Here is a 24,719-nt window from a genome sequence, read left to right on the forward strand (position 1 = left end):
GCCACCTCTGTCTATGAAAGAGGACACATACACACACATGTAACTGTTTAACAGACCTTTAATATCAGTACAGTTGAAAGTGACATCTCAGTGCACAAGAGTACAGAGAGACTACAGTTCTGGAGGTTCTCTCCTCTCATTTGGGACAGAGGAAGGAAACATGAGGAAGAACATGCAATCACAAACAATGATCAACTCTAGATACTTCATGAGGTTTGGTCCAAAAAAAACACATTTAAACATAATTAATCCAATTACTGCAAACACAGCTTCTCTGAGTAAGGTTAAGATATTGCATTTGTAGTGTTTCCATTGTGCTTTTCCTTCAGCGAACCAGCGGAGCCTGCTTGAGTGAAATAAGGATGGAGCGCATGCGGGACACATCTTTTGCCTGCTTACTAGACTTGGGATTAAAGTCACAGAGCCGAGCCACACGTTCCCACTCTGTGCCTGGGGAAGTTTCTTCCACATCATTCACAAAGGCTTCTTCAGCTGCCCTAGAAGCAATGCAATACTACATGTTAATGTGAGCTCTGTACACCCCTGGAAGCCACTCCTTTCCCTCCATAGACTAGGGTTCCATTTTACACATTTCATAGGAAAATGTAACCTGACAGCTGCTTGAGAACATTAAGGCTTGTTAAGCTCCCCTACCCCCAACCTTGGAGATGAACAGGTTGCAGTAATCTGCTATGCACAAGCAGTGCAGAAAATTGCTGTGTAAAATGTTGGAATACAGGTGTTTGGTTTAAGAGTAGTTATTCAATCTTGGCCTCAGTATGCACACAAGTAAAAGTTTCAGGCACTCTGTAGGCATTTAATTTAAAGCAATGCCTTGGTACATTAAACTATTGTTCTTAAGCCTTCAACTCTTAGTTTGCTTTGGATGTTTGCCAACTGGAAGTTTACTATCTACAGAAGTGCAAGATTGGGGAGTAACTTCCATTTAGTTTACAGATACTCCAAGGCGTGCAGGCCATTGTAAAACTGTGTGCTGATGGTTCCCAATGGTGTAGAGAAGCAGTGTGGATCGAAGAGGAATTTAAGTCATAGCTTCCATGCTTGCAGCTGCTATAGACTTATGAGGCATGTTTTGGCAAAGGGGAGGGTTACACCAAGTTCAGCTAAAAGGATAACAGTTCCCCTTCTTTTATCCCAACAGCACTCAGTGAATTCTTTCCTTCCAACATGTAGGTTAGGAAACCATAAGCATCAGCGTTATCCTTTTGGCATCCCTGTGCTGCTAGCAGCATTGCTCCAAGGCACGTGTAACTCTTCGATGCCTGGATTAAGCAAATTGTGGGTCCCTGGTAGCCGCATAAGGGCAAGAGCAGTAAGCACTTTGAGAGAAATCAAACCAAATCCATCTACTCCAACAAGCAGTACAGAGAAAGCAATGACAGTGATCGTCCTATGGAAGGGAAGGGGCAGCTCTGGGGCCAGGGATGATTTGAGTACAAACACCACTGAAGACAAGGGTCACTACAACACTGCTACTTCATGTGACAAGACACTTAAGGGGGGCAGTGAAGATTTTTACTTAACTGTTCTAGGCTGTAGCAAGGATGGTTTATGTTTGTGCTTAAAAGGTGAAGAGAAGAAAAGAAACAAGGAGAGAAAGTTTAAGTCAGATATAGAAAATGAAAATGAGCTTAATGCAGATGATAAGCTAGCTGGACATGCACTAGCAGCTCAGTCTACATTCAGGAAACATGCTGCCAGTTTTAGTCTGCAGCCGTGACACATTGGCTACATGGAGACTGGTACAGGAAACAAGTGTTTTCATTCCACGGCTTTCGGTGGAAACTTCAGAACATGATCAACCACCACCTGTAAATCCAGCATTTCACAAGTCTTGTCTTACATCCACCTAGTTAGGCCATCAATTCTACACTGGAACTTCAATCTGAATTCACTCAAAGCCATACTACTGTTCTCACCAGTACACCTTTAAAAGGGGCTTTAGTATCTGAAATGGTCAGCTTTGAATTCAAGTCTATAAACGTAAGGGAAGAAATCAAAGCGTATGAACAAGCCAAAAAAGCCACATTGTAATCTTTAAACCCATTAGTGAAAATACCCATCTTTCTTTGCAGGTTGGAGATCAGGGCTTTTTACTTAGAAAAGCAGAGCTAGATTGAAAGGCCCATGGGCTTGCTTGTCTGCACACACAGCATTGTTCTCCAACCTTCTGGCTGTCTGGTTTAATATGTTGCATGTAATGGCGCTTTCACCACTCTATCCTTTGGGAGATTACCCAAATGGGAATACTACACACATGAAACTGGGCAAACAATCCTAACTTCCTCCCAACCACCCTGACTGCATATGAAGGCCTACTTTTTCCACAGTTGAGTGCACAGAGTTAAGCACTAAATAACTGGCCTGATTTTCCAGAGGCGCTGAGCATCTGACCTTCTCGCTGACTTCAGCAGGAGCTGTAAGTGCTCAGCACCTCGGACAGTCAAGTGAAACCCTTTTATACCTCCCTCAAATCGAGCCTTCCAGCCGCAAGTGTTAGTTCAGAGAAAAGCAACTTTCCTATTTAACATCTTGTCTGTAGAGGTGGCTACAGCCAAAAGCAGCATCTGGGTGAGAAAGCACCAATGCCAGAGAGGTTTGTTACCTCCATGCTCCTAATACACCTTAGTGTGCAACCAAGCTTCCATTGCCTGGAAGCAGATTTTAGTCTTACTGTCATTTAGCTAGACTTCTGCTTTACCAGCAGTGTATTACTGGTGGCAGGCGTGCTGCATGGGTTAGTACGTCTCCGGTGACCCTCTACAGATCAAGATGACATTTCACTCTTCAGTATTGCAGCTCAAATACCCTGCTGTACTGCAGGAAGAACTACTAATAGACACCCATCAGCCTTTGATGCTGGACTCCAAATAGCCAGTTTAATGTAGTCACCAGACAGAACATTAACTGTCTCTGAAGGATAATGAAGAGGATCAGACAGACAATTAGTAGTTAGGCAACATACACATAACCAATCACATCAGCGAAGGGTTGTTTGTAGAAAGCTTCATCTGCCACCCTAGGCAGCAAGTAGTCCAAGAGGAAGGCAAGCAGGCAGGAGAAAAGAGAGAAGGATGAGAAGCAGAGAATATAGCAGAAGACAGGTTAGGTAAAACAAGAGAACGGTATTAAACTATAAACCAAATCAGACTGAATCTGAAGTGAGTCAATACGCTGAGCTGGAAAGTGACTAATATTCAGTTGCATGTTCTGCATCAAGTTTTCCCCACGGAGGAACAGTTTGACAAACTTTGAGATACCTAGCTGTAGTCTCTGAACTAGTTCAGGGAGTTAGGTCATCAGGGTGGACTCATTTAAATCAAAGCTGTTGTAAAATAAGTGATTTAAACAAGGAGGAAAAAGTTTAAGTGAATTTAATTGTTTTCATTTGTACTTTAATTATTTTCATAGAATCAAGGAAATGTTGGACCTTGAGGGGTCATCTAGTCCAGCCCCCCGCACTGAGGAAAGACCAAGTAAACACGGACCATCCCTGACAGATGTTTGTCCAATCTGTTCTTAAAACCTCCACTGATGGGGATGGAAATTCCCTTGGAGCCAATTCCAATATTTCACTATTTTTGAACTGGAAGGATAGTTAACGTAAATCTCCCTTGTGGCTGATTATGCACATTACTTTGTGTCCTACCTTTGGTAAACATGGAGAACTGATAACATCTGAGAACTGCTACTAGGTTCTCTCCCACCCAAAAAGTCTTCAAAACTAAACATGCCCTTTTTCTGGCCTTCCCTCACAGGTCAGGCTTTCTAAAGCTTTTATTTTTTGTTGCTCTCATTGATTCCCAAAGGTTGATTCTCATTAGTTGGTGGCCATTAAAACATTTTGATGGTTAGATATAGCCTTTACACTAGATTTGGTGCTTGCTTTGGCAAGTACTGAGGATATAGTGCACCTATACATCTTTAAACTACATAGTTCAACATTACTTTTTTTTCTTTAAAGTATCACCGATAATATACTAGATTAAGAAAATTACTTGTGATGTGTCAAGCTCTATCTAGATGGAAATTAAAAAAATGCTAGTTTTGTGCACTTCTAATAAATAAAATTCCTGAAATTCGCTAACATAAGAAAAACATCAAAACATTTGCATTTCAAACTCATTAAACAGGAGGTATTATTTGTAGTTCATGAATGGATTTCTAGTCACCATGACCTTTGAGATTTTAGCGCTAGTAGATCCTTGCACATCTAGGTTTTTCCCCCCCATAGATCAGAAGATGGAAAACTTTCCTGCTTTTTCAACTCTCATTTGGTTTCTTAATTTTGAATGCAGAAGTCACTGCACTGAACTAACAGAATAAACTGAAATGAAAGAAATTCTCTGCACCTGCAAAAGACAACTGCTGATGAAGCACCTCAACAGATTCTGGTTTCGAGTGCTCAGCCAGTGACTTCCACTAGCTCAGTGATTTGACTGTTTAAAACCTGGCCGATATGTTCTAGATTTATGTATTTAAATTATTTTTAATTGATCTATGTTAGGACCTAAGCTTAGTTTATTTAAAAAATATATATTTTAAATTGCAAGATTAACCACTCTGTGCTTGAGCATTTATGTCCACTATATTGGAGACCTGTTTGGAATCATTGAAAGTTACTACTTTTCCACTTGGAAGTCTTACAGAAGAACCATCCCAAGGACTGTAAAAAACTGTCAAATCATACCCATTTGGGCCAATGCTCTTCCAAGTTCACCATTATCACAATGGAGGAGGGAAATGAACCCCTCTTCCTAAACTGAGCTCATCCCCCAGTTACAAGGAGTTCACATCAGTTATCTGAGGGTTTACAGTACCTGATCTCCAGGACTTAGCTAAAGGAGAGGCTTTGATGACACAACTTCATGGTCAGTCTACCCAGAAATGAGTTACTCCTACCCTCAACAGGAAGAGGTGAGCAGTGTGGAAATTTCATTTCCACGAGAAGTGAAGAGTAGGGGTGTTGCCTGAGTTCCAAGGGGAAGTCCCCCAAGTCCATCATTTGATTAGTACAAAAACAGGACTCTTCTCAACCCCATGGGAGCTTCAGCTCCTCTTCCACCTCAAACGACCATGCCTGCCTCTCTCACTCCCATTATGCAGAGGTTTCTCACCTGGGAGCAATGGTTAGGTGAGGGAGAGATAAGAAGTTAGACTGACCTGTTCCAATGAGGGAGTTGCCCCAGGAAACTCCCAAGTTTAAAGAGACCAAGTGGACCATTTGACAAGTCCCTGTACTTCCAACATAGTTTTGCTGTCTAGTGGGCAAACCATTGGACTGGTATGAGAGGTTTATTCTTAATTTTTAAAATGGCTATAGAAGTCAGGTTCTTAAGACCATATAAAGTCATTAATATAGCATTGTTCAGCAGCCGAGAAGGGGTTATGGATCAGCGTTCATGTCTCATTCCCTGTCAGTACCTGACCCAAGCCAGGGAAGCTAATGATCCAATCACAGACCAGATTCAGAGATGAATCCTGGTCACTGCCACTTGCGGCATGCTGCACATACACAGAGAGAAACAGAGAGGTTAAGAATTATTGGCCAGGTTTACAGCAAGTCAGTACCGGGTTCTGGTTGAAGACTCATCTCCCTGCTCCAGCCACTGGAACATGGCTACAAATTCAAGAGGTAAGAATTATAATCTAGAGAGTCAGATTTTGGGTCAAAGTCTGCCATGCCACAGATCCTGTCACTAGAATGTTATCTAGGATAGGAGGTCACCCCTCACTGGGGTATTGATGTCTTCCATGGGGGGGGAGGGGAAAATCAAGTCTCTACCCACCCAGTTGGCAAGAACAAGATGATTAATTGTTGGGATTTGTTTAACCTATCCTGTGAGGGTGCTGAGGTATTGAGAGGTTATTGTGGGAAAGCCAAAAAACAGATGTTCTTGCCACCTAAGCTGAGCAGGCCATTAAGTGCAAGTTAAAAATCTTACCGTTGCTAATTGTGCTGGCTCTAACTACACTGATGCACTAGGCCACATCTACAGGTATCAAGAACATCCTCATGGCACTTACCATAAGGCCGCTGATAAGATGAAGAAACCCACTTACAACAAAGAACCACTTTCACAAGTCTCTTACTGCTGAATACCTAAGAGTTTCACTAGAGGACCAAGAGCACCAGTGTATCTTTAGTCGGACAATGGATATAGACAAAAGATGCCAACAGCACTCTGGCTATGTTTCAATTCCTTCCACAAACCTCAACCATTCCAAAGAGCTACAGAAAATCCTTACCGGTTGTTGGCTTTTGTTTTCTGTAGCTGTTCATCTTGCCGCGCATACCATTCTTCCAACTCCTTTATCGCCTTCTCTTTCCATTCTGCTTCCTGCTTTCGAGAGTTGGCATCTGAAGATTTAAGAGATGCCGTAACACAGCTTGTAAACCAACATCATGCATTTTGGGGCGCTTGCAGAGTTTGAGACTTCAGACAGAAACCTCATATGACGATTTAAATTGTGCACCAGTTAAATGGTACTGTGATCCAATCTGATCAGACAAGGGAAGTGTAAAAATGTCAAGGCATCTCACCACAGAACCCTTCAAGGAAGGAGTACCATCAGCTATCGCTTTATGCCAATGACATTTATTTCCTGTTGAAATTTTCCTCATACAAGAGGCAAATGTCACCACTTCAAGGTTACCTCCTCTTTGAGGACAGGCTCAATGTGCTACTGAGCTTGGCTAGTGAAGGCATGCTGCAAGAGTAGCCATGTGCAATAGCCTTGTGTTAATCCTATTTGCAGACTAGCTAATAGCTATTCCCCATATGCCCATCAAGTCTACTCATACACGGCCAATCTGAAACTGGATGCAGTTTGGCCAATTACTGCATTTACGTTTTTTGATCACTTATTTCCCCAAAAGGGGGAGTAATGCAGTTGTCTTGCCTAATGTATTTCCCCAACTTCTCCTACGGCAGCTGTACCAGCACCAGAATGGTACTTATTGGGCATCAGTGAAGCAGAAGCTGGTAAGAGCAATTTCAGTGAACAAGCCAGGGGCTTTCATCTGGTCGATATCTACTGGAGAGCACAATTCCATTAACAGGCCACTTTAAAAACCAAGATGGTACTTGTCACTTCCCTAAACTAGGTTCTCAAAAAACCTGGTTGGCTAGCCATACTTTTGGCAAGCAGCCAAGGCAGAGGAGGACAGTGCCAGCCAGGCAGTGAGGAGGTGATCCCCTTTTAGCTCTCTGTGCTGCTAACAGCGTTCCTTAAGTCAAATACCTCTTCAATGCCTGGTGAAGCAAACTGGGGGGGGGGCTGGTACCCACAAAAAGGCCTAAAAGAGGCACACACTTATCTTTCACATAAGGCCAACTCCATCCACTCCAACGAGTAGTGCAGAAACAGCAATGATATTATCCCACTAAAGGGAAGGCTTGCTACTACACTGACTTCAGTGGCTCTCCTGGTATCTCATTAAGTACAACACATTCTCCCCAGCTTGAAGCTGGCCAGGCTGACCTGCTTGCCTAGGCGATAGCATTCACATTGAGGAATTATTTCCAAGCAGTCAGTTGGCAGGTCACTAGGTGATGACATCATTTTGTTTAATTAGTTTTAAACCAACCGCTAAGATCCTTTTGGTAATAAAATGACTTCAGTGCTCTATTAGAGACTGGGCAAATGGAGTACATGGTAATGAGAGGCAGACTGGCACCATGCTCACCACCATTTCTTGCTGGCAGAAGGGAGGCTGGGGCTGTTTTCCTTTTGACACCCGTTAAAACACGAGGCTGGTCACTCAGTTGTGTTAGCTCCAGTTGAACTCCTTATGAAATTTGACACAGTAGCAAGAGACCCCAAAAGAGAGACAGCAAGGGAGTGGGTCCCTAAGTAGTTAACCTGTATAAGCCACTTACACCATACTCGGTATGCTGGGCAGGGCTGAACTCTGAAAACAGATCCTTCTGCCTGGCACCCCAGAGGTTCTGGCATGTAGCAGTGCTGAAACCCCTTCCAGGCAGGCTGGAGAATGAAGAGCAGAGGGACCTCTGCTCAGCCTCTTTCCTTTCAGTAGGGCTCTCTCCATGACAGCTTTCAGGCAGAAGGGTGCTGTTGTGTGCAAGACACCATTCAAGTCTCCAGATGCCAATGTGAAGGTCACTATTGGTTAAGAAGGGGCAATTTTGTAGTGGCCAGGTTTTCCAGCTTTAAACAGAGCTGGAAATCTCAGATGCCCAAGCAACTGGGAGATTTTCCCCTCCAGTTGGCAGCATTAAGCCAGCTCCCCATTAACATGGAGTCTGATTGGGTAGAGTGTTTGTCAACAAGAAGAACTGAGGATTAAGAATTTAAGATGGCAGATAGGCAAGTGACATTTCAAATTCTACCTTGACTCCTTCATACAAGAGTTGAATTTTTAACAGCAAGCCCTGCAGAAACACAGAAACCTCATGATTTTCCTTACCAAGGACTTCTAGGCGTTCCTTTTGCTCCTCTCTCCATTTACGGATACTCTCTGGTTCTGACTGCAGTCGATCCACATGTGAAATAGCGGCATAGCAGTCTGTTGGCCCATTGCTCTCCTTAAAAAGGAGGAAACAATTGGAAAGTCTTAAGAATATGAACATTTTAAATACCTTAAACACAAATGTAATGGGTACCTTAGAAATGCCCAAGAACAGCCTTCGAGTGCTAACAGGGCATGCCAACAACAGATGCTTCTAGTGGATTATGAACAAGGGTAACTAGCAAGGAGAGGTTTGCAGTAGGATTAGTGCTTTACTGGAGAAATCAGCTGGAATCTTAGGCTAGGGAGAAGATATTTGTACAATTACAAAATCATGGTGGACAAGGATCTATTAACTGCTTTGATAAAAACGGAGTTTGGACAAGGGGTTGGGCATGGCCAGAGGGGACTAAAGAGGATAAGCAATTAGCGAAGTTTCCTTGGCTGCTTTTCTTACTAAGAGGAGTTAAGATGTTCAAAGCTCTGAAAATGCCATTCATCGTCTATACCTGGGTGTTGTTCCCATTGCACACAAGGGGGAAAAAAATCCCTTCCAAGGGCACAGTGAGTGATCGTGCTAGAATTAGAACTCGAGATCTCGTTTTGCATCTCAGCCACATTGCACATAAAGGCCGGTTAGTATTTTAGCTTTCCCACTGCCAGTCACAAGGAAAAGTCCACAGAGATCAGTTCTACATTCGCGTTGAAGCCTCAACTGACATTGAGAAATGAAGTGTTCACCTAGGACAGAAGTGGCTAGACCAAAGGCCAACCACTCATCTGAACAGGGTCATCTAACAAATCCTTTGCAACAGCATCAACAACTTGCACATTTGAAATTAACCACCAAGACAGATTTAAGTTACAATGAAGTTAAGTAGACTTAGAACATTCTGATCAAACCTGTACCAGAGACTTTTTAAAACAGTTTGTGGAGCGGTTTAGCCAGCCATACACACTACTGTCCCTATTTAGGAGAGTCTTAGCAAAATCTGTTCTGCTTTGCCATTTGATAAAGTGGTGTCCATTATAATTCTTTCATACTGGACAGTAATGGACTATTTGGCTAGTGGTTCAGAACTCTGCTCACAGCTTTCACCCAAGCTATTTTAAAGCACAGTAAACACAATGAGTTTGGATCTGATAATGCAGTGAGTATAGGATACAGACTGGGTTTTATGTTATAAGGAACAGTTTAACGTTAAGATACTTGTCTTGTCAAATGTTCTCTAGGCTTAGAGAGACTGGATTTTTAAGCAGCAAATATTGGTAAACCAATACACACAAAATTGACAAGTTTTTCCATTGATAACTTAAGTTAATAGATGGACAAAGAAAAACTAAGTCGTCAAGTAACATTTTCTAAGGATATTTACTTTACATATTTTGACCTGTGATGTCAGTGTTTTAATGGTGATAAAGCTTTAACTTTTTGAATCTTAACATCCACGGTCAATAATTGTCTGACACCTCCCCATAAGTCCCCACAACTGTGAAAATTTAATTTATAAAAATTCAACATGAGATTTTTTAAAATTATAAGACAATGCTTGAACACTTAATTTGCCAAAATGAGTTCTCCCCTGCTCTTTATGGAACACCACAGAATCTTTAGCTTGTGCCTAGTCAATGCTGACCGTGAATAAACTTGTTAGTCGGAGCACATCACCTCTAGTAATGCAGTGCCAGCCCCAGGTATCAACTCAAGTCCTAACATGGGACCTGAGTACATGGCAGTCTTCCCAGAGGAAGGCATGTTACCAATTAAAATATGATGTCAACATGGATTTTTGCTGTAATTTGTCTTCAACCCAAAGATGGAGTGTACTCTAATTGCCTGGCAGCTATGGAATCGCACAGAGTATTACAAGATTAGAGACTGGATTAGTTTTTTCCCTTCATTAATAAGTCAGGAGATTTAAGTGTAGTAAAAAGGCAAACAGTGGGGAACATTTCTATTTAGATTAAGAAAGCTAGTTTAACCTATGAGTAACCCTACTGTAAGAGGCTAGAAACTGCTTTTGAGAACTCACTTAACATTTAGGAGGTATTCTAATTTCACCCAACAGGTTTTTTATTGTTCAAGATAGATACCCTTTCATTACCTGATAGAGCTCTCCATTCATCACCCCATCGACAGCATCTGTAAGGTAATGGTGACTGTAGGTTAGACAGGTCTTAGAGCAAAAATTAAAATCACAATACCTAAGCCTTAATAAGATTGCAAATGTTACAATTAATAAGCCTAGACAATACAAAATTACTCAAGATAGTTAAGTCCAAAGATGACTAGGATGAATTACAAAGGGATCTCACAAAACTGGGTGACAGAGCAACAGAATGGCAGATGAAATTCAAGCACCTCAAGATGCAGAGAATCCTCCAGCAAGTGACCTGTGCCCCATGCTGCAGAGGAAGGTGAAAAACCTCCAGGGCCTCTGCCAATCTGCTCTGGAGGAAATTCCTTCCTGACCCCAAATATGGTGATCAGTTAAACCCTGAGCATGTGGGCAAGACTCACCAGCCAGCACCCAGGAAAGAATTCTCTGTAGTCCTTGTAGCCTCATCTCCAAAAAGAGATATTAGAATGGGAAAAGGTACTGAGGATAAACAAAAAGTGATTAGGGGTATGGAACAGCTTCCATATGAGGAGAGATTAAAAAGACTGAGAACTGTTCAGTTTAGGGGGGAAAAAAACTGGTGAGAGGGATGTGTCAATAAAATCATGACTGGTGGGAAGAAATTGAATAAGGAAGTGTTATTTATCTCTTTACATTAATTCCATTGGAATTCCTGGAATTAAATTAAGGCAGGTTTTTTAAAAAAATAAATAAAATAAAAGTATTTCTTCACACACAGTTAACCTGTGGAACTCTGCCAGGGGATGGTGTGAAAGCCAGAACTAAATAATTCATGGAGGACAGGTACACAACCCCATGCTCTGGTTGTCCCTAAACATCTGACTGCCAGATACTGGGACTGGATGACAGGAAATGGATCAGTCGATAAACTGCCCTGTCCATTCCCTCTCAAGCATCTGGCACCAACCACTGCTGGAAGACTGTATACTGGCTAGATGGACAATAGGTGAGGCCCAGCACAGCCATTCTTATATATTACAAAGCAGTAAGGAGTTGCTTAAAGTTTTAGTACAGTGTTGTTGAAATGTGTGTACAGTGATTCATGCGATCCTTAATATGCAAGTTTTGCAAGGAATTTCGGTTCTCAATAGCTACCATTCAGTGAGCTAACAAGGCAGGGGTCCTGTGGAACACGTGATCATGTAATTACATTCACATTAGAGAGCCAATTAAGGTTGCACAAGCTCTGCAATTTTAGCATTTTTAATGTAGTTTGTATATTATAGAGAGACTTTAAAGGTCACTATAGCACCGACATACTATGGGGAGGAGCATTTTGAGTGCATATATTGAAAACTGAAGTTTTCATATATAATTACACTGCTGCAGAAACAGATGGCCTCTGCAGATGAATTTCAATACTATAGAGACACACGTATGTTATATTGCTAACTATGAACAGAATGTCCCCAAGAAGGATGCACGTGCACCTTTGCATTTTAGGACTATTTGTGTCTAGACATTGTAAAGCAATCCTCTTAACATTAGAAAGCAGTAAAGACAGAAGAAAGCAGTGAAAATGGTAGTAAATTACTTTCTGCATGTTAGTTCTTTGTATTCCAGTTGCAAATTTTAAGAAGCTCAAAGTCAGCATACTGACCGCCATCTCATCCGTGCAGACCACCATTCCCTCTTCTGTATACAGTACCAATATTCACCACAAGCCAACACAAAAGCACTAAAATAGAAGCAGTACTAGAAGCCAAGCATTCTCTTATTGCAACTTTATTCAGGTAGCGTGTTTGCATAATTCAGTATCAGCGGTCTGGAGTAAGTGTCTGCTTGCCAGCCTTGGACCCAGTACAAATAACGCTGAGTTGTGCAGCAGACAGACAGCCTTTGCTCTGGAAAGATGAAGAGTCTGTCTGCTTTCCTTAAATATATCCTGGCTGGGAGCCTTTCCATCAGCCAAGAACAATATCAAAGCCGCTCACTGGCTCCAAAGCCAGTGGCAGATTTAGACAGACAGGCTACAAGAACTGCCTGGGCCACTGCAGCCTGAAGAATCTCCAGTAACCAATCTTGTGGTGCATACTGGCACTTTGAGGGACCTAATCTCTCCAGGCTGTAACAGTCTCAGCTAGGCAGAGATCTGACACACTGGTATGCAATGCATTTTGAGATGTAACAAATGAACCCCAGAGTCAATTAAATGTTAGTGGATCTGGGCTGCAGAAGACAGTGGCAAAACTTGAAGAGAAACACTCAAAGCTCAGAAGCTAGAGTTAGGGAGAGAACTTTCTTAGCCCTGGTCTACAGTACGAGTTTAGGTTGAATTTAGCAGTGTTACGTTGATTTAACCCTGCACCCGTCCACACGATGAAGCTGTTTCTCCCCCCCCCCCCGACTTAAAGGGCTCTTAAAATCAATTTCTGTACTCCTCCCCCGACAAGGGGATTAGCGCTGAAATCGACCTTGCCGGGTTGAATTTGGGGTAGTGTGGTCACAATTCAATCAGGGTGGTTTTCTACCGCACTGTCCAATGTGTCAAACACTATACTCAAGACTTCACACATACTGCTCAGATTCAGCATTTTTCCAGCGTTTGTTCTATTATTCCTAATTGCAGCCACCTTGAGTACTCCTTTCCTTGAGGGGGTTACTCTTTTGAATACCTGTTCTATTCCCCACTCCAATCCTTTAGTCTATTAAAGGAAGTGTTCCCCTTCATTACACAGAGAAGCCCCACAGCACGTGGAAGGGATTCTGTGGCATGCTCTCCTAGCAAGAGGTGGATGAAGCCCTTTCATATGAAAGCTGCTCAACTGGGTCTCTACACATTCAGGAAGGGAAGGGTACTACAGCCACTCACTGTCCTTCTGGAAAAGGGACAGGGGTTACCTACATCAGCAAGCCATCCTATTCTTCACACCCCCGCCCCACCCCCAGGGCTTACTGTCAGTTTAGGAAAGCAGCCCCTGCAGGGACATGACAGTGCAGCCAGGAACCCAGTATGACATACAGTAATTCTGCAGATGGCCATGGCTTCTAACAGGTGTTCACAAGATTCGCACAGAACCCAAGATTTCTACAAGTTTAGGGATTTGAAACCCCACCAGTACTGAGGCAGCCCACTCAAGAACAGGGCAGGTGAGGAGACTAGGTGGCAACTTCAAGTTTCCTGTCCTTTAAACAGGCTAGTCTGCTACCCTGTTTTTCTGAGTAAAACATCTTTTTACAGTTATCTGAACCTTCCTTTCTAGTGTACTTGAAAAAGAATTTCCCAACTAGATTTTGCAGATGACTTTACCATCCCATAGGAGTGGTCTCTATATGCATCACCACAAAAGAAAAGCCTAGTGGAATTTGGAAACTGAAGACACTTCTTGCCTAATGTTAAATTAATAATTTAAACAGAAGTAGCAGAAAAAGAGTTTCATTTTCTGACAAATTCCTTAAAGCTGAAAGAGACCTGGTTGTTTAAAAAAGCCAGAGAGAAGTCACCATCATGTTACCCTAAGTAATTGGCAGAATTTAAGCAACTGCGTTAGGAATACATGAGACTTGCTTTCCTACTCAAGCTCCTCTTCCCTACAGAGGGGCACTATGCCACACAGCGAGCTCAGAAGCGCCGTTTAATGACGACATCTCATTTCCCCTTCCGAGATGTATTAGTGTGATTGGGAAACTTGACACTATGTATAGGACCAGAATTCCTTTGAAGGGCTACAATGGAACATACCCAGCTGATACACCTAATGTTAAACAGTTCTTTGCAGTCATGCTGTCAGACTACTCTGTTTATTAACTGGTTGGCTCCCAGGAGTGCACCTTGCCGTGTAAGCTAGCTGCAGTTAGGATGTTATCCTCACTACAGCAAGTCAACACAAGCGCTGACTAGTTAAAGGACAGAGAACACTGAACAACTGCTTTTGGAGATGGGCCTTTCCACCTTGTCAATGTCCCATTTAAAAAATATTATCTAATTAACGTGGTTGAACTGTTTTTCCTTCCTTGCAAACTACACTAGTTAATATAATATACACGTTTACTCAAGTGTGATGGGCATTAAGCTGTAAGCCAATGCCCAGTAAACCTGCAAGCACTAGAAGTTTTAAAGAGATTCTAGAAAGGTCAGCTCAGCAAACACCCTGAGAATCTTGCACTCTAACAATGACATCTTTGCATTAACCCCAGACAGGGGATATCAGCTTCATAGTCATGGGGCGGGGGAGGGGAATTGGTAAATGCACTTGCAAAACAGTGCATTTGGGATATGCTCTCTTAGGAACACTTGATTTGTTTTGTTCCACTCATCTCCCCCAGCTTTCTTCATATCAGCCAGCACTGATGAGTTGCAGTAACAGAAGAAAAGACAAGCCAGACAACAGCCAAATCAAGACCATCCCACCTCACCCCTACACAAGGTTCCACTAAGTGCCGCCATTTCTTGGTAGGCTGCAACTTAATACCCGCTCCACAACATTACCTCTTCCACAGGACAGAATCAAGTGAAGACTCAAGTATCCAAGCCCCACACAGTCAGTCATTCAGGAGGGAGCCCATCTGAAACCTGCTTTCTCCAACCCCCCAAACCTCCAATTTCAGTTATGCCTTTTTCCCCCCTGCTACTAAAGATAACTGCAAGCAGAAGGTCTACAAAGTAGATTCTAGACCCTGCTCTCTCCCCAGAGAACAGCAAGTTACCCTTCAGGGCCATTAACTCATACCAGGTTTTCAATACAGCCCCTCTCTCATAAGAGGGCAGCTGGAAGTCTACTGCTGGCCCCCTCCGCTTCCAGATGTTTGCGGATGCCTTGGAGGGAGGTTACACAGACACTCCCACATAACAGGAGTGAGTGAGTGTAATAATCTATATCCACACATGTGCAGTATACTACTGTGTGTGTATATACATTGTAGTTTAACTTTACAACTGCAAAAAAGATTAGACTTGTTTTTTCTGAACTCAGACTTAAGTGTTATTTGCAGAAGCAACAGCAGACCAAAAAAAAAAAAGTGTGTTAAGTGGCTATTGTCCTCTTAGGCACCCTGCAAGCTAGAGCAGAATTACAACCTATCAGACAGGAACAGCCACTTCACATTGCCTTGCAGCCTGAAGATAAACATACAATTTACTGTCTAAATTAAGCATTCCACCAACTTCAAGCCACATCATTATGAAACACTTCCAGAATAGACACTTCACACTCAAAGAACAGTCATGGGGTAGTGCAAGTCCCTGTGAAAGTGACTGGAAAGAAGATTAGCAACCAAAGAGTGCACACACAGCCCTCTTTAGACACCACTTACATCCACAGCAGGGCACACCAGTAAGCAGTTCCCAACTCTGCAAGTAATCATGTTGTATTTACTATTCTCCCATTAACTGAGTAGCAACCGTTCTGGAACGCACTGTATATGAGTAGGGCTAAGATTTTGGTCATGGATATTTAGTAAACGTGGACAGGTCATGGGCAATAATGAAAAATCCAGACACCCGTGACCTGCCCCGACTTACTAAAAATATTCATGACAAAAATGGGGAATCTGGGCATCTGCCATGGGCTGGGAGCTACAGGGATCCCCAGCACACAAGGGCCCAGAACTACAGAGTCCCCCTCCTACAGCAGCTCCCAGCTGCAGGGCCTGTCACCTAGGAGCTCCCGGACCCTGCAGCTCCCAGCTGAGGCTGGCTGAAGTCAGAGGCCTTTGGAGATTTCGGATTCCATGACTAAATTGCAGCCGTATGCATGAGCCACCAATATAGCTTAGTGTGGTGTTGGTTTCCACAGAGTTTCTTATGGAAAGAAAAAACTGCATCAACATGTCAGCATATTTAACTTCTATAGCAAGAAAAGATTAATATCCAGGCAGTTTGTTTTCATAATCTCAACTGTACCTCAAAAAAAGCAGGTCTTTACCCTTTGTTCTACTAGGTCTTTGCAACCTTAGAAGACAGGAAATATCAACTTATGAATAGTAGCTTGCTCCATGGAAAACTAAAGGTTAATTCTAGCTGGAGCGTGCCACAGATAACCAGGCAGTTACTGCAGTTCAGCTGTCGGTGCTCAAATGGATAACAGTGAATCCTTTGGTTGTTTTAACCCCTTCCTTCCCTGTTATGTTCCTATGGCAGAGGAAGTCTAAAGCAGGGACCAACACCCAGTTGGCCTAGCTGTGGGAACAACTAGTAGATGGGGATGCTGTGATCTGGGGAACCAGGGAGAGAGTGGTGTGGATTGTGGGATTCCACACAGAAAAACAGGCACAGGCCTGTAACTGGGGAAGGGGTGCCTAACGAGAGACATAGCAAGGGTCAAAATTGGTCAGAAGTTTGATATGGCTCCACTATATCTTGTAATGTTCCACCTTCCATTGGTCTGATTTTTAACTGACCACAACACTAAAGTGGAATTTCTTTCACATGCCTAAGCAGACAGCTGAACACTGCACTTTATTTTTTATTTAAAAGCACACTTACAAGCTGCTCCAGCACACCCTTTCACAAACACCCAAGCTGAAGCTGGTAATTACTTTTCACTGCACAATTTCATTTCTTACATTGTAATTTGTTATTTCCCATGGAGGCACCTATAATCTTATTTCATGACTACTGCATAAAGTCTGATTGTACTCTGGTAATACAGTCTTACATACAACTCATCCTATTTGGTATGATCTGTATCTAAGGCAGTTCAAATGGTTAAAGTTAAAAAAAGTAAATCCACAAATCCCCTGCTGCTGTGCTTAAGCATTTAAAATTAACACAGTGCAAAAAGCAGTTTGCTTGCAGTTAGCTAATTACTTCTATTGTGTCTTGTGCAAAACTATTACATCTCACCAAGAAGAATTTGACAGCTGTCCTGATACACCGTTTGTTTCAACCTTTATGCAATTTTATAGTCAGAGGTGGAACTAAGGATTCTGAGCAACCTCACCTCCTAGAGAAGCAGGGCAGTAGGAAGGTTCAAATTCCTGGTGTCATCAGAACTAATTACAGCAGCTCAAACTGAAAGTCAGCCTTCTGTACTGGATTTTGGGGAAGAACACCTATTACATTTAATTCGAGTGGAACTGAATGACCGATCTTCCCAATTAAAATATAAAGTTCTATTTTATAATCCTCTTTTCTACTCATTTGTTCGAGAATCTATTAGCAACAGAATTTTGTCTTTTCTATATGGATGTCAGAAGTGTGAACGTGTCATTTAAAAAGAGGCTCACTAAAAAATTAGAGGTTTTCATATCAAGCCAAATTAGTTTTGGAAGGTTCAGCAGGGTTCTCTGTATTAGAGAAGGAATCATAACAGTGAGACGGCCACACTATGGATGTGGCGCAAAGGCTGACTTTAGATCTATTTATTTCAGAGTTGCTCTGCTGGAGACAGGAAAGATTGTAGGGGACATGAGGAAGCTTCCCATAGAGGAAGTACTTTTCTGAGAAATTAAAGAAGTTGTTTCTTGCCTTTTAGGAAGTCACTTAGGCTGGGAAGAAGTTACAGCTGTATGTCGTTTAGAGACCTACTCATTCTAAGACATTTAAATCTATGCTTACATCAATTAGGTTACCAAAGATTTCATGATAAAAAACGAAGTGTATGTTCCTTATAAACTCATCTGCTGCTTATTCCTGGTTGAAGTCGGAGCGCTCTGTGAAGTCACTCATCTATACAGGCACTAATTGCTATCAGCAGGATGGACTTGGGGCAGGAAATAGAAAACAGGACCAAACACCAGAGCTCGGGAAGTTACTCCCATGTAAACATCCCTAGTAGAAAGTCGTTAGAATACTCCACACAGGAGAGTTTATGCTCCATTGTGAACACTGAGAAAGAAGGGCTGCATCCGTGACTACTTTAGAAGTAGCCCTTAATGGAATAGTCAGCACCATGGAAGCTTTACATTTGGAAGTCTCATGCTCTTCCAGTCCACCTAGTCATCCCAGCTAGACTCTACAGTGTCTTCAGAGTAGAAGTGTTCAGTTAAGGGCCCATACGAGATAAGAAAAAGCAAACAAGCATTCAGCACATCTCCAACTTCAAAGCTATAAAAAAAATCCTATTTCTGTATATTAGAGATGGATTAAAACATCAAGTACTTAAAAAATGCATTATATTAGTCAACTTAAAATATGGAAACAAGTAGCAAGTCTAGCAAAGTTTGAGTACCCATGAAAGTGTAATGGAGACACAAGGTGGGTAAGGTAATCTTTTATTGGACCAACATCTGTTGGTGAGAAGGTGGTCACCTCAAGAACTCTGTGTGGCTCAAAAGCTTGTCTCTCTCACCAACAGATATTGGTCCAATAAAAGATAACACCTCTCCCACCTTGTGTCTCCAATATCCTGAAACTGACAAGAGTTACACATTTCTCCATGTATGTATGCAGTGTAAGGCCAACATACTCAATATAACTAATATTTCAACAAATTTTAGCTCGCTAAGAAATACAAAGAGCACCTTTCCTTGAAGAAGCAGCAGCATGTATTATGCAAAGGCAATTTTTCTAAGTTAGAAGGAGGTACAAAGGTTACTAAGAAACAATGACCGAAGGCTAAATAAATTAAATATTAGCCCAGTGGCTAAAAACACCATACTGAAAGAGGCGATCACAAATGCTTCAGAGCTTAGCCTGTCCTTGGCGGAGTGGATATAGGATCAGCGGGTCTCATCTACATTTTTCAGACAAGCTCAACACCAGCTTCTGTTTGTGCACCTAAATGAAATGGCCAGATTTTCATAAGTGCTCAACATTCTCAATAGGAATTGCTCTTTTCTACATCGGGTTCAAAGCCTCCACTTATCTAAAAGAAGAATGTTTAACTAAACCTAGAGGACGCAACTTCAGTTCTGGAGGTAATACTGGAGCTTGTCATTGTATCAAGGATTCCGCTGTTAAATCTTTTCAGGTTTATAGAATGTATTAATTGAGTGACATCAAGCCTGCAACTTCTATGCATCCTTCAACGAATCTCAGTGTTCCAATATCCATTGTACATTGGTCTATTTTTGTGTCAGGAATCCTGATCAGTTCAGAGTAAAGCTAAAAAAGATTCACAAAATTAAGATTGAAGTGTTAAATACAATACAGGCCCATCATGCTGTTTTAAGCAGCAATGTTTTGGTTTTCAAGTCCATAAACTGAGGCTAATAATGGTTCTTTTAAACCAATCACAAATAGATGGGGAAAATACTGTTATTAAGCTATAGGTACAGCACTGAAGAATTCGTTTTGCAAGATATAAGGAAAGTTAAGATATTCTTAAAATATTAAACAGAATTCACTAGTTTAAAGTAATATTAATAAGCAAACCAGAAATTCTACAATTTACAATATTAAGTTTAATTTGTAATGGCTAAACTTCATTGATTTAGTAATTTAAACAGGTACTATTTTCAACACTTGCAGGAGAAATGTTAACATCATGCACTGATATGGGAGGCTTACACAGTGCCACACACTGAAGTGAAGGGCCAAACAGACCTTTTTCAGGACAGCGTGTCTGCCTACAGGGCACTTTTCCCTGTGAAATTCTGCTTTATAAAAGATGCCTATTCAGCGTAGGACCACTGCATAAAGCCAGCCACGTTGCAGCTACAGCCCTGCCACTCTAATCATGGGAGTGAGGTTATTAGCCACAACACGCGTTACCCGTTCAGCTGCAGAACTCCGTGGGCCATTAGGGAGCTCACGCAGGAGCCGGAAAGATTTAACAACAGCCCCCGGGGCTCTCAGCTGCCCCACGCCATGCGCCCACGCGCTGCCACAGGAGAGACGAAAAGGCCCAGAGCTCAAGGGGCCAGAGCCCCACGAACTCGCCACGGCCACTGGGCTGGCGTGGGCCGGTCCCGACCCCCGGGGTGAGCGCGGCGGCTACGGGCCGGCGTGCCACGTCCCCAGCTTCGCTGCAGAGCGGCCCGTCCCACGGCCCACGAGCCGCCCAGCGCCGAGGCCCGCCCCGGCAAGGCCCTGGCCCCGCGGGCGGAGCGCAGAGACCGGCCCCGCGCGGAGCCGGAGGAGGGGCCCTACCCGGCGCGGGCCCGCCGTGGCCCGGCAGCCCCGCCGGCACCTCGCCGCTCTCCAGGATGCTGAAGCCCTCGTCGTTCTCGATGCCCGCGATCTCGCTCTCCTGCTGGGCCAGGAAGGCGGCGGCCGGGTCCTCCTCGCCGCCGCTCAGCGCCCCGTTCCCCACGCCGGGGCTGTCCCCGGCCGGCGGCTGGGCGGGCGGCGCGCCGAACAGATCGAACTCGGCCATGGCAGCAACAGACACGGAGCGCGACGGGCAACGGCCGGGGCGCGAGCGAGGACAACTTCCGGTCCGAGACCGACACTTCCCCTTCGCTCCCCCGGAAATCTAACGCCCAGCGGGGACTGAGGGCGCCGCTCACCAATGAGCTGAGAGCACAGAGGAAACACTCAGCCAATCAGCGAGAGGCAGGAGCCGGGGATGACAAACCTGCACGTGACTCCAGCAGCGCCCTGAGACGGGGGAGGCAGGGACGTGAGTGGAGCTGGGACCAATCAGCGTTCCCCACTCCATTCCATTCCCCCCTCCCCTCTCCCGCTAGGAGTAAGGCCGGGTGAGGTGCTACAGTGTATGGCGCTGGTGCGCGCCCAGGGGCATTGCACAACTGTCTTGTGCATACACGTGTCCTCTGCGGGTTCCGTTGTCTGTAGTCCGTGTGGGCGTGTACTCGGTGTAAATATGCGTGTGCACGCTGGTTGCACACGCGTGTGAAACGCTGTGTGTCTGTTACATTGTGCACTAGAGAGGCCGTACCATCGGTTCTCCAGCTGTGTACGGCTCCGCTGCTGTTCCAGACTCCCCGAGTAGGGAGAGCCACAGTCGAAGTAGGGTGCCTGCCTCCCTTGTGAGTTTGTTAAAATGGGACTAGTATGCTGTGATGTCATCACATACCATCAAAATGTCATCACCCGCCCAAAGGAAATGCAGACTGACCATTCCCTCCTGTTTCAGATGGAAATAAGTCAGTAAACACTGGGCCAGTACGGCAGAAGAGTTTTCCTCAAAAGTGTAATAAATGAGTATTACAGATTCTGGTGCCTGCTGAGGAAAGTCAGAGACAACAAACCAAGATGCTGAATTTGCTGGAGGTTTTGCAATTCAACTCCAACATGAAGTCAGAGCAAGGACGCATTTCTTTTAAAAAATAATCTTGTGGAGACAATAAAAATAAAAATAATTCCCATTTCTTATATATAACACTTTTCATCCATAGAACTCAAAGCACTATACAAAGGAGGTAACAAAGTTCAGTGGGGCATATTCCATGTTCCTCTTGGAGTCCTAAGTGACCCAAACATATAGTTTGTTCTCACTTCACAACTTCACCCTTTTAAGGCCTCTCATCCACCATTCTGTCATTCCTATTACCTTCCCTTAGTCAGCTAGGGGGTTCAGCCTTCCTCTCGCTCTTTCTCCTGATGTCCTGTCTCTGAGAGAAGCTGCTGGCTCTACACCACAGTGTATTTCTTTGGAAATGATTGCATTCTCACAAACAACATGATAGTGAGGAGTCAAGATCAGGAAAAGAAGAATTCTTAAGAAGATCCTGATTTCTTGCAAATGCTTCTAACAACAAAGAATGGGGAAGATGGGAATATATAACAAATAACCAGAACTGTCTCTAAATATGTTTTGCATAAGATGTCAGTGAATCTTTGAATAGTTTTCACATTTAGAGCACAGGATAATTGCTACCTCATCTACATAAGAATGGCTTAAATTAATCCGTGGTTTAAAAATTGATGCTCTGTGAGGGGGTGATGAAGAATCCCCTCCTGTCATAGGTCTTCTCCCCCACGTGGAGCTTTTGGGTTCCAAGATGGGGATGTGCATGGGCTCCTCTAAACTAATCCTAGTCTAGATCCGGTTCTGCTGCCACCAGTTAAGTTTAAAGTGGGTAACACACTGCCTGTCCCCCAAACTTCCCCTGGGGAACCCAGATTCAAACCCCTTGAATCTCACCAGAGAGAGAGAAACAGCCAGTTCCCCTCCCCCCTCTTCCCTCTCGCCAGCCTGCTCCGGAGAGATACACACCAAGTCAAATCCTTGACTCAACACAAAGAGGGACTCACCTCCCCCTCCCCTTCCCTTGAAAATGCAAACAAGAGAAGAATCAATCAAGTCCTAAAAAGAAAAGAGTTTATTAAAAGAACAAAAAGAAAGTACACTATCTCTGTAATACCAGGATGGAACAATACACAGGGTCTAATTTATAACCTGGAGAGATTTCCCCCTCCCCCTTTCTTTCTCAGTAAAAGCAAAGTAACAGCAACAGAAATAAAGATATTCCTTCAGCAAAACACACAATTGCAAATATAGAAATAAACTTATAATACTAGTTCGCCTGTTTAACACTTACTAGCCTGAATAGATGAACAATACTGCAGAAATCTTGGAGGACTTGAAAAACATGTCTGGACTCCCTTAGCTCCAAAGAGAGACTCAAACAAAAAAAAAACACAGAAAAAAAACTTCCCTCCACAGAGATTTGAAATTATCTTGTCCCTGATTGGTCCTCTGGTCAGGTGTTCATCAGGTACTGCTTGTTAACCCTTTACAAGTAAAAGAGATCTTAACCCTTAACTAACTGTTTATGACACGCCCCCCAAATCGCAGACAGTGGGGGACCCACACTGGCGGTGATTTCCTCCTAGAACTGTAAAATAAACAGATTAATAAAACACATGCACTATTACAGATACTACTAAGTATGTAACCAACGAGATTTTTCACATTTCAAGAACAGTTGTTAACCATGAGATTCTGGGAAACTTTCACGAGAGAGTGCATCAGCTACTTTGTTGGAAGCTCCAGAATGTGGTGAATTTCAAAATCAAAATCTTGGAGAGCTAAACTCCATCGGAGAAGTTTTTTGTTGTTTCCCTTGGCAGTATGAAGCCACTTTAGCACAGCGTGGTTGGTTTGTAGCTGGAACCGCCATCCCCAAACGTATGGGCGTAGCTTTTCCAGGGCATACACAATGGCGTAACATTCTTTTTCACTGATGGACCAGTGGCTTTCCCTCTCAGACAGCTTCTTGCTGAGAAACACGACAGGATGGAAGTTGTGATCCGGTCCTTTTTGCATTAGAACTGCTCCTACCCCACGTTCAGATGCATCTGTGGTCACCAGGAAGGGTTTGTCAAAGTCCGGGGCCCTTAACACAGGGTCAGACATGAGCGTCGCCTTAAGCTGGGTAAAGGCTTTCTGACACTCATCAGTCCACTTAACTGCATTTGGCTGCATTTTTCTGGTTAGATCAGTTAGTGGGGCAGCGATTTGGCTGTAGTGTGGTACAAATCGCCTGTAATATCCGGCCAAGCCTAAGAAGGATTGGACCTGTTTCTTTGACCTTGGGACAGGCCACTTTTGGATAGCCTCCACCTTGGCCTGTAGGGGGTTTATGGTTCCTCGACCCACCTGGTACCCTAGGTAAGTCACTCTGTTTTGGCCTATTTGACACTTTTTGGCCTTAACAGTTAGTCCTGCCTGCCTGATGTGCTCAAAGACCTTTTCCAGGTGTTCTAGGTGTTTGGGCCAGGAATCAGAAAAAATGGCCACATCATCGAGGTAGGCAACTGCACATTCTCCCAATCCTGCTAGTAGACCATCTACCAGCCTTTGGAAGGTGGCGGGTGCATTTCGCAGTCCGAACGGAAGCACATTAAATTCATACACCCCTGCATGGGTGATGAAGGCTGACTTTTCTTTGGCGGGTTCATCTAGTGGTACTTGCCAGTACCGCTTGGTTAAATCTATTGTAGAGATGTACTGGGCACGTCCCAGTTTTTCCAATAGCTCATCGGTGCGTGGCATTGGGTAGTTGTCGGGGCGAGTTACAGCATTTAACTTTCGGTAGTCCACGCAAAAGCGTATTTCCCCATCTGGTTTGGGAACTAGAACCACTGGAGATGCCCATGCACTGGTAGAGGGGCGGATGATACCCATTTCCAGCATGTTTTCAATCTCCCGTTTAATAGCAACTTGGGCATGAGGTGACACCCGGTAGGGTGGGGTTCTAATCGGGTGAGCATTACCTGTGTCAATGGTGTGGTAGGTTTGCTCAGTCCGTCCTGGATTGGCTGAGAACAAAGGGCCGAAGCGAGTGCACAG

General features: G+C 43.6%; 2 protein-coding genes across 2 annotated transcripts in view; one reads left to right on the forward strand and one right to left on the reverse strand.

The window, feature by feature from the left end:
• The window catches only part of GNE (glucosamine (UDP-N-acetyl)-2-epimerase/N-acetylmannosamine kinase), a 77,997-nt gene extending 73,472 nt beyond the window's left edge, over positions 1-4,525 (forward strand). The window contains exon 13 of the mRNA XM_039544771.1: positions 3,433-4,525. The gene's annotated coding sequence lies outside the window, so the exon portion shown is untranslated. The remainder of the gene's footprint in view (positions 1-3,432) is intronic.
• CLTA (clathrin light chain A) lies at positions 41-20,921 on the reverse strand. Its single transcript, XM_039544776.1, has 5 exons — positions 20,609-20,921; positions 10,600-10,637; positions 8,453-8,570; positions 6,271-6,382; positions 41-497 (listed from the first exon to the last, which is right to left on the reverse strand). The coding sequence occupies exons 1-5, from the start codon at positions 20,832-20,834 to the stop codon at positions 326-328; spliced, it is 666 nt and encodes a 221-aa protein (XP_039400710.1). The 5' UTR covers positions 20,835-20,921; the 3' UTR covers positions 41-325.
• Positions 20,922-24,719: the final 3,798 nt, after the last annotated feature.

This window comes from Mauremys reevesii, linkage group 6 (assembly GCF_016161935.1).
Source record: "Mauremys reevesii isolate NIE-2019 linkage group 6, ASM1616193v1, whole genome shotgun sequence".
Taxonomy (NCBI): domain Eukaryota; kingdom Metazoa; phylum Chordata; order Testudines; family Geoemydidae; genus Mauremys; species Mauremys reevesii.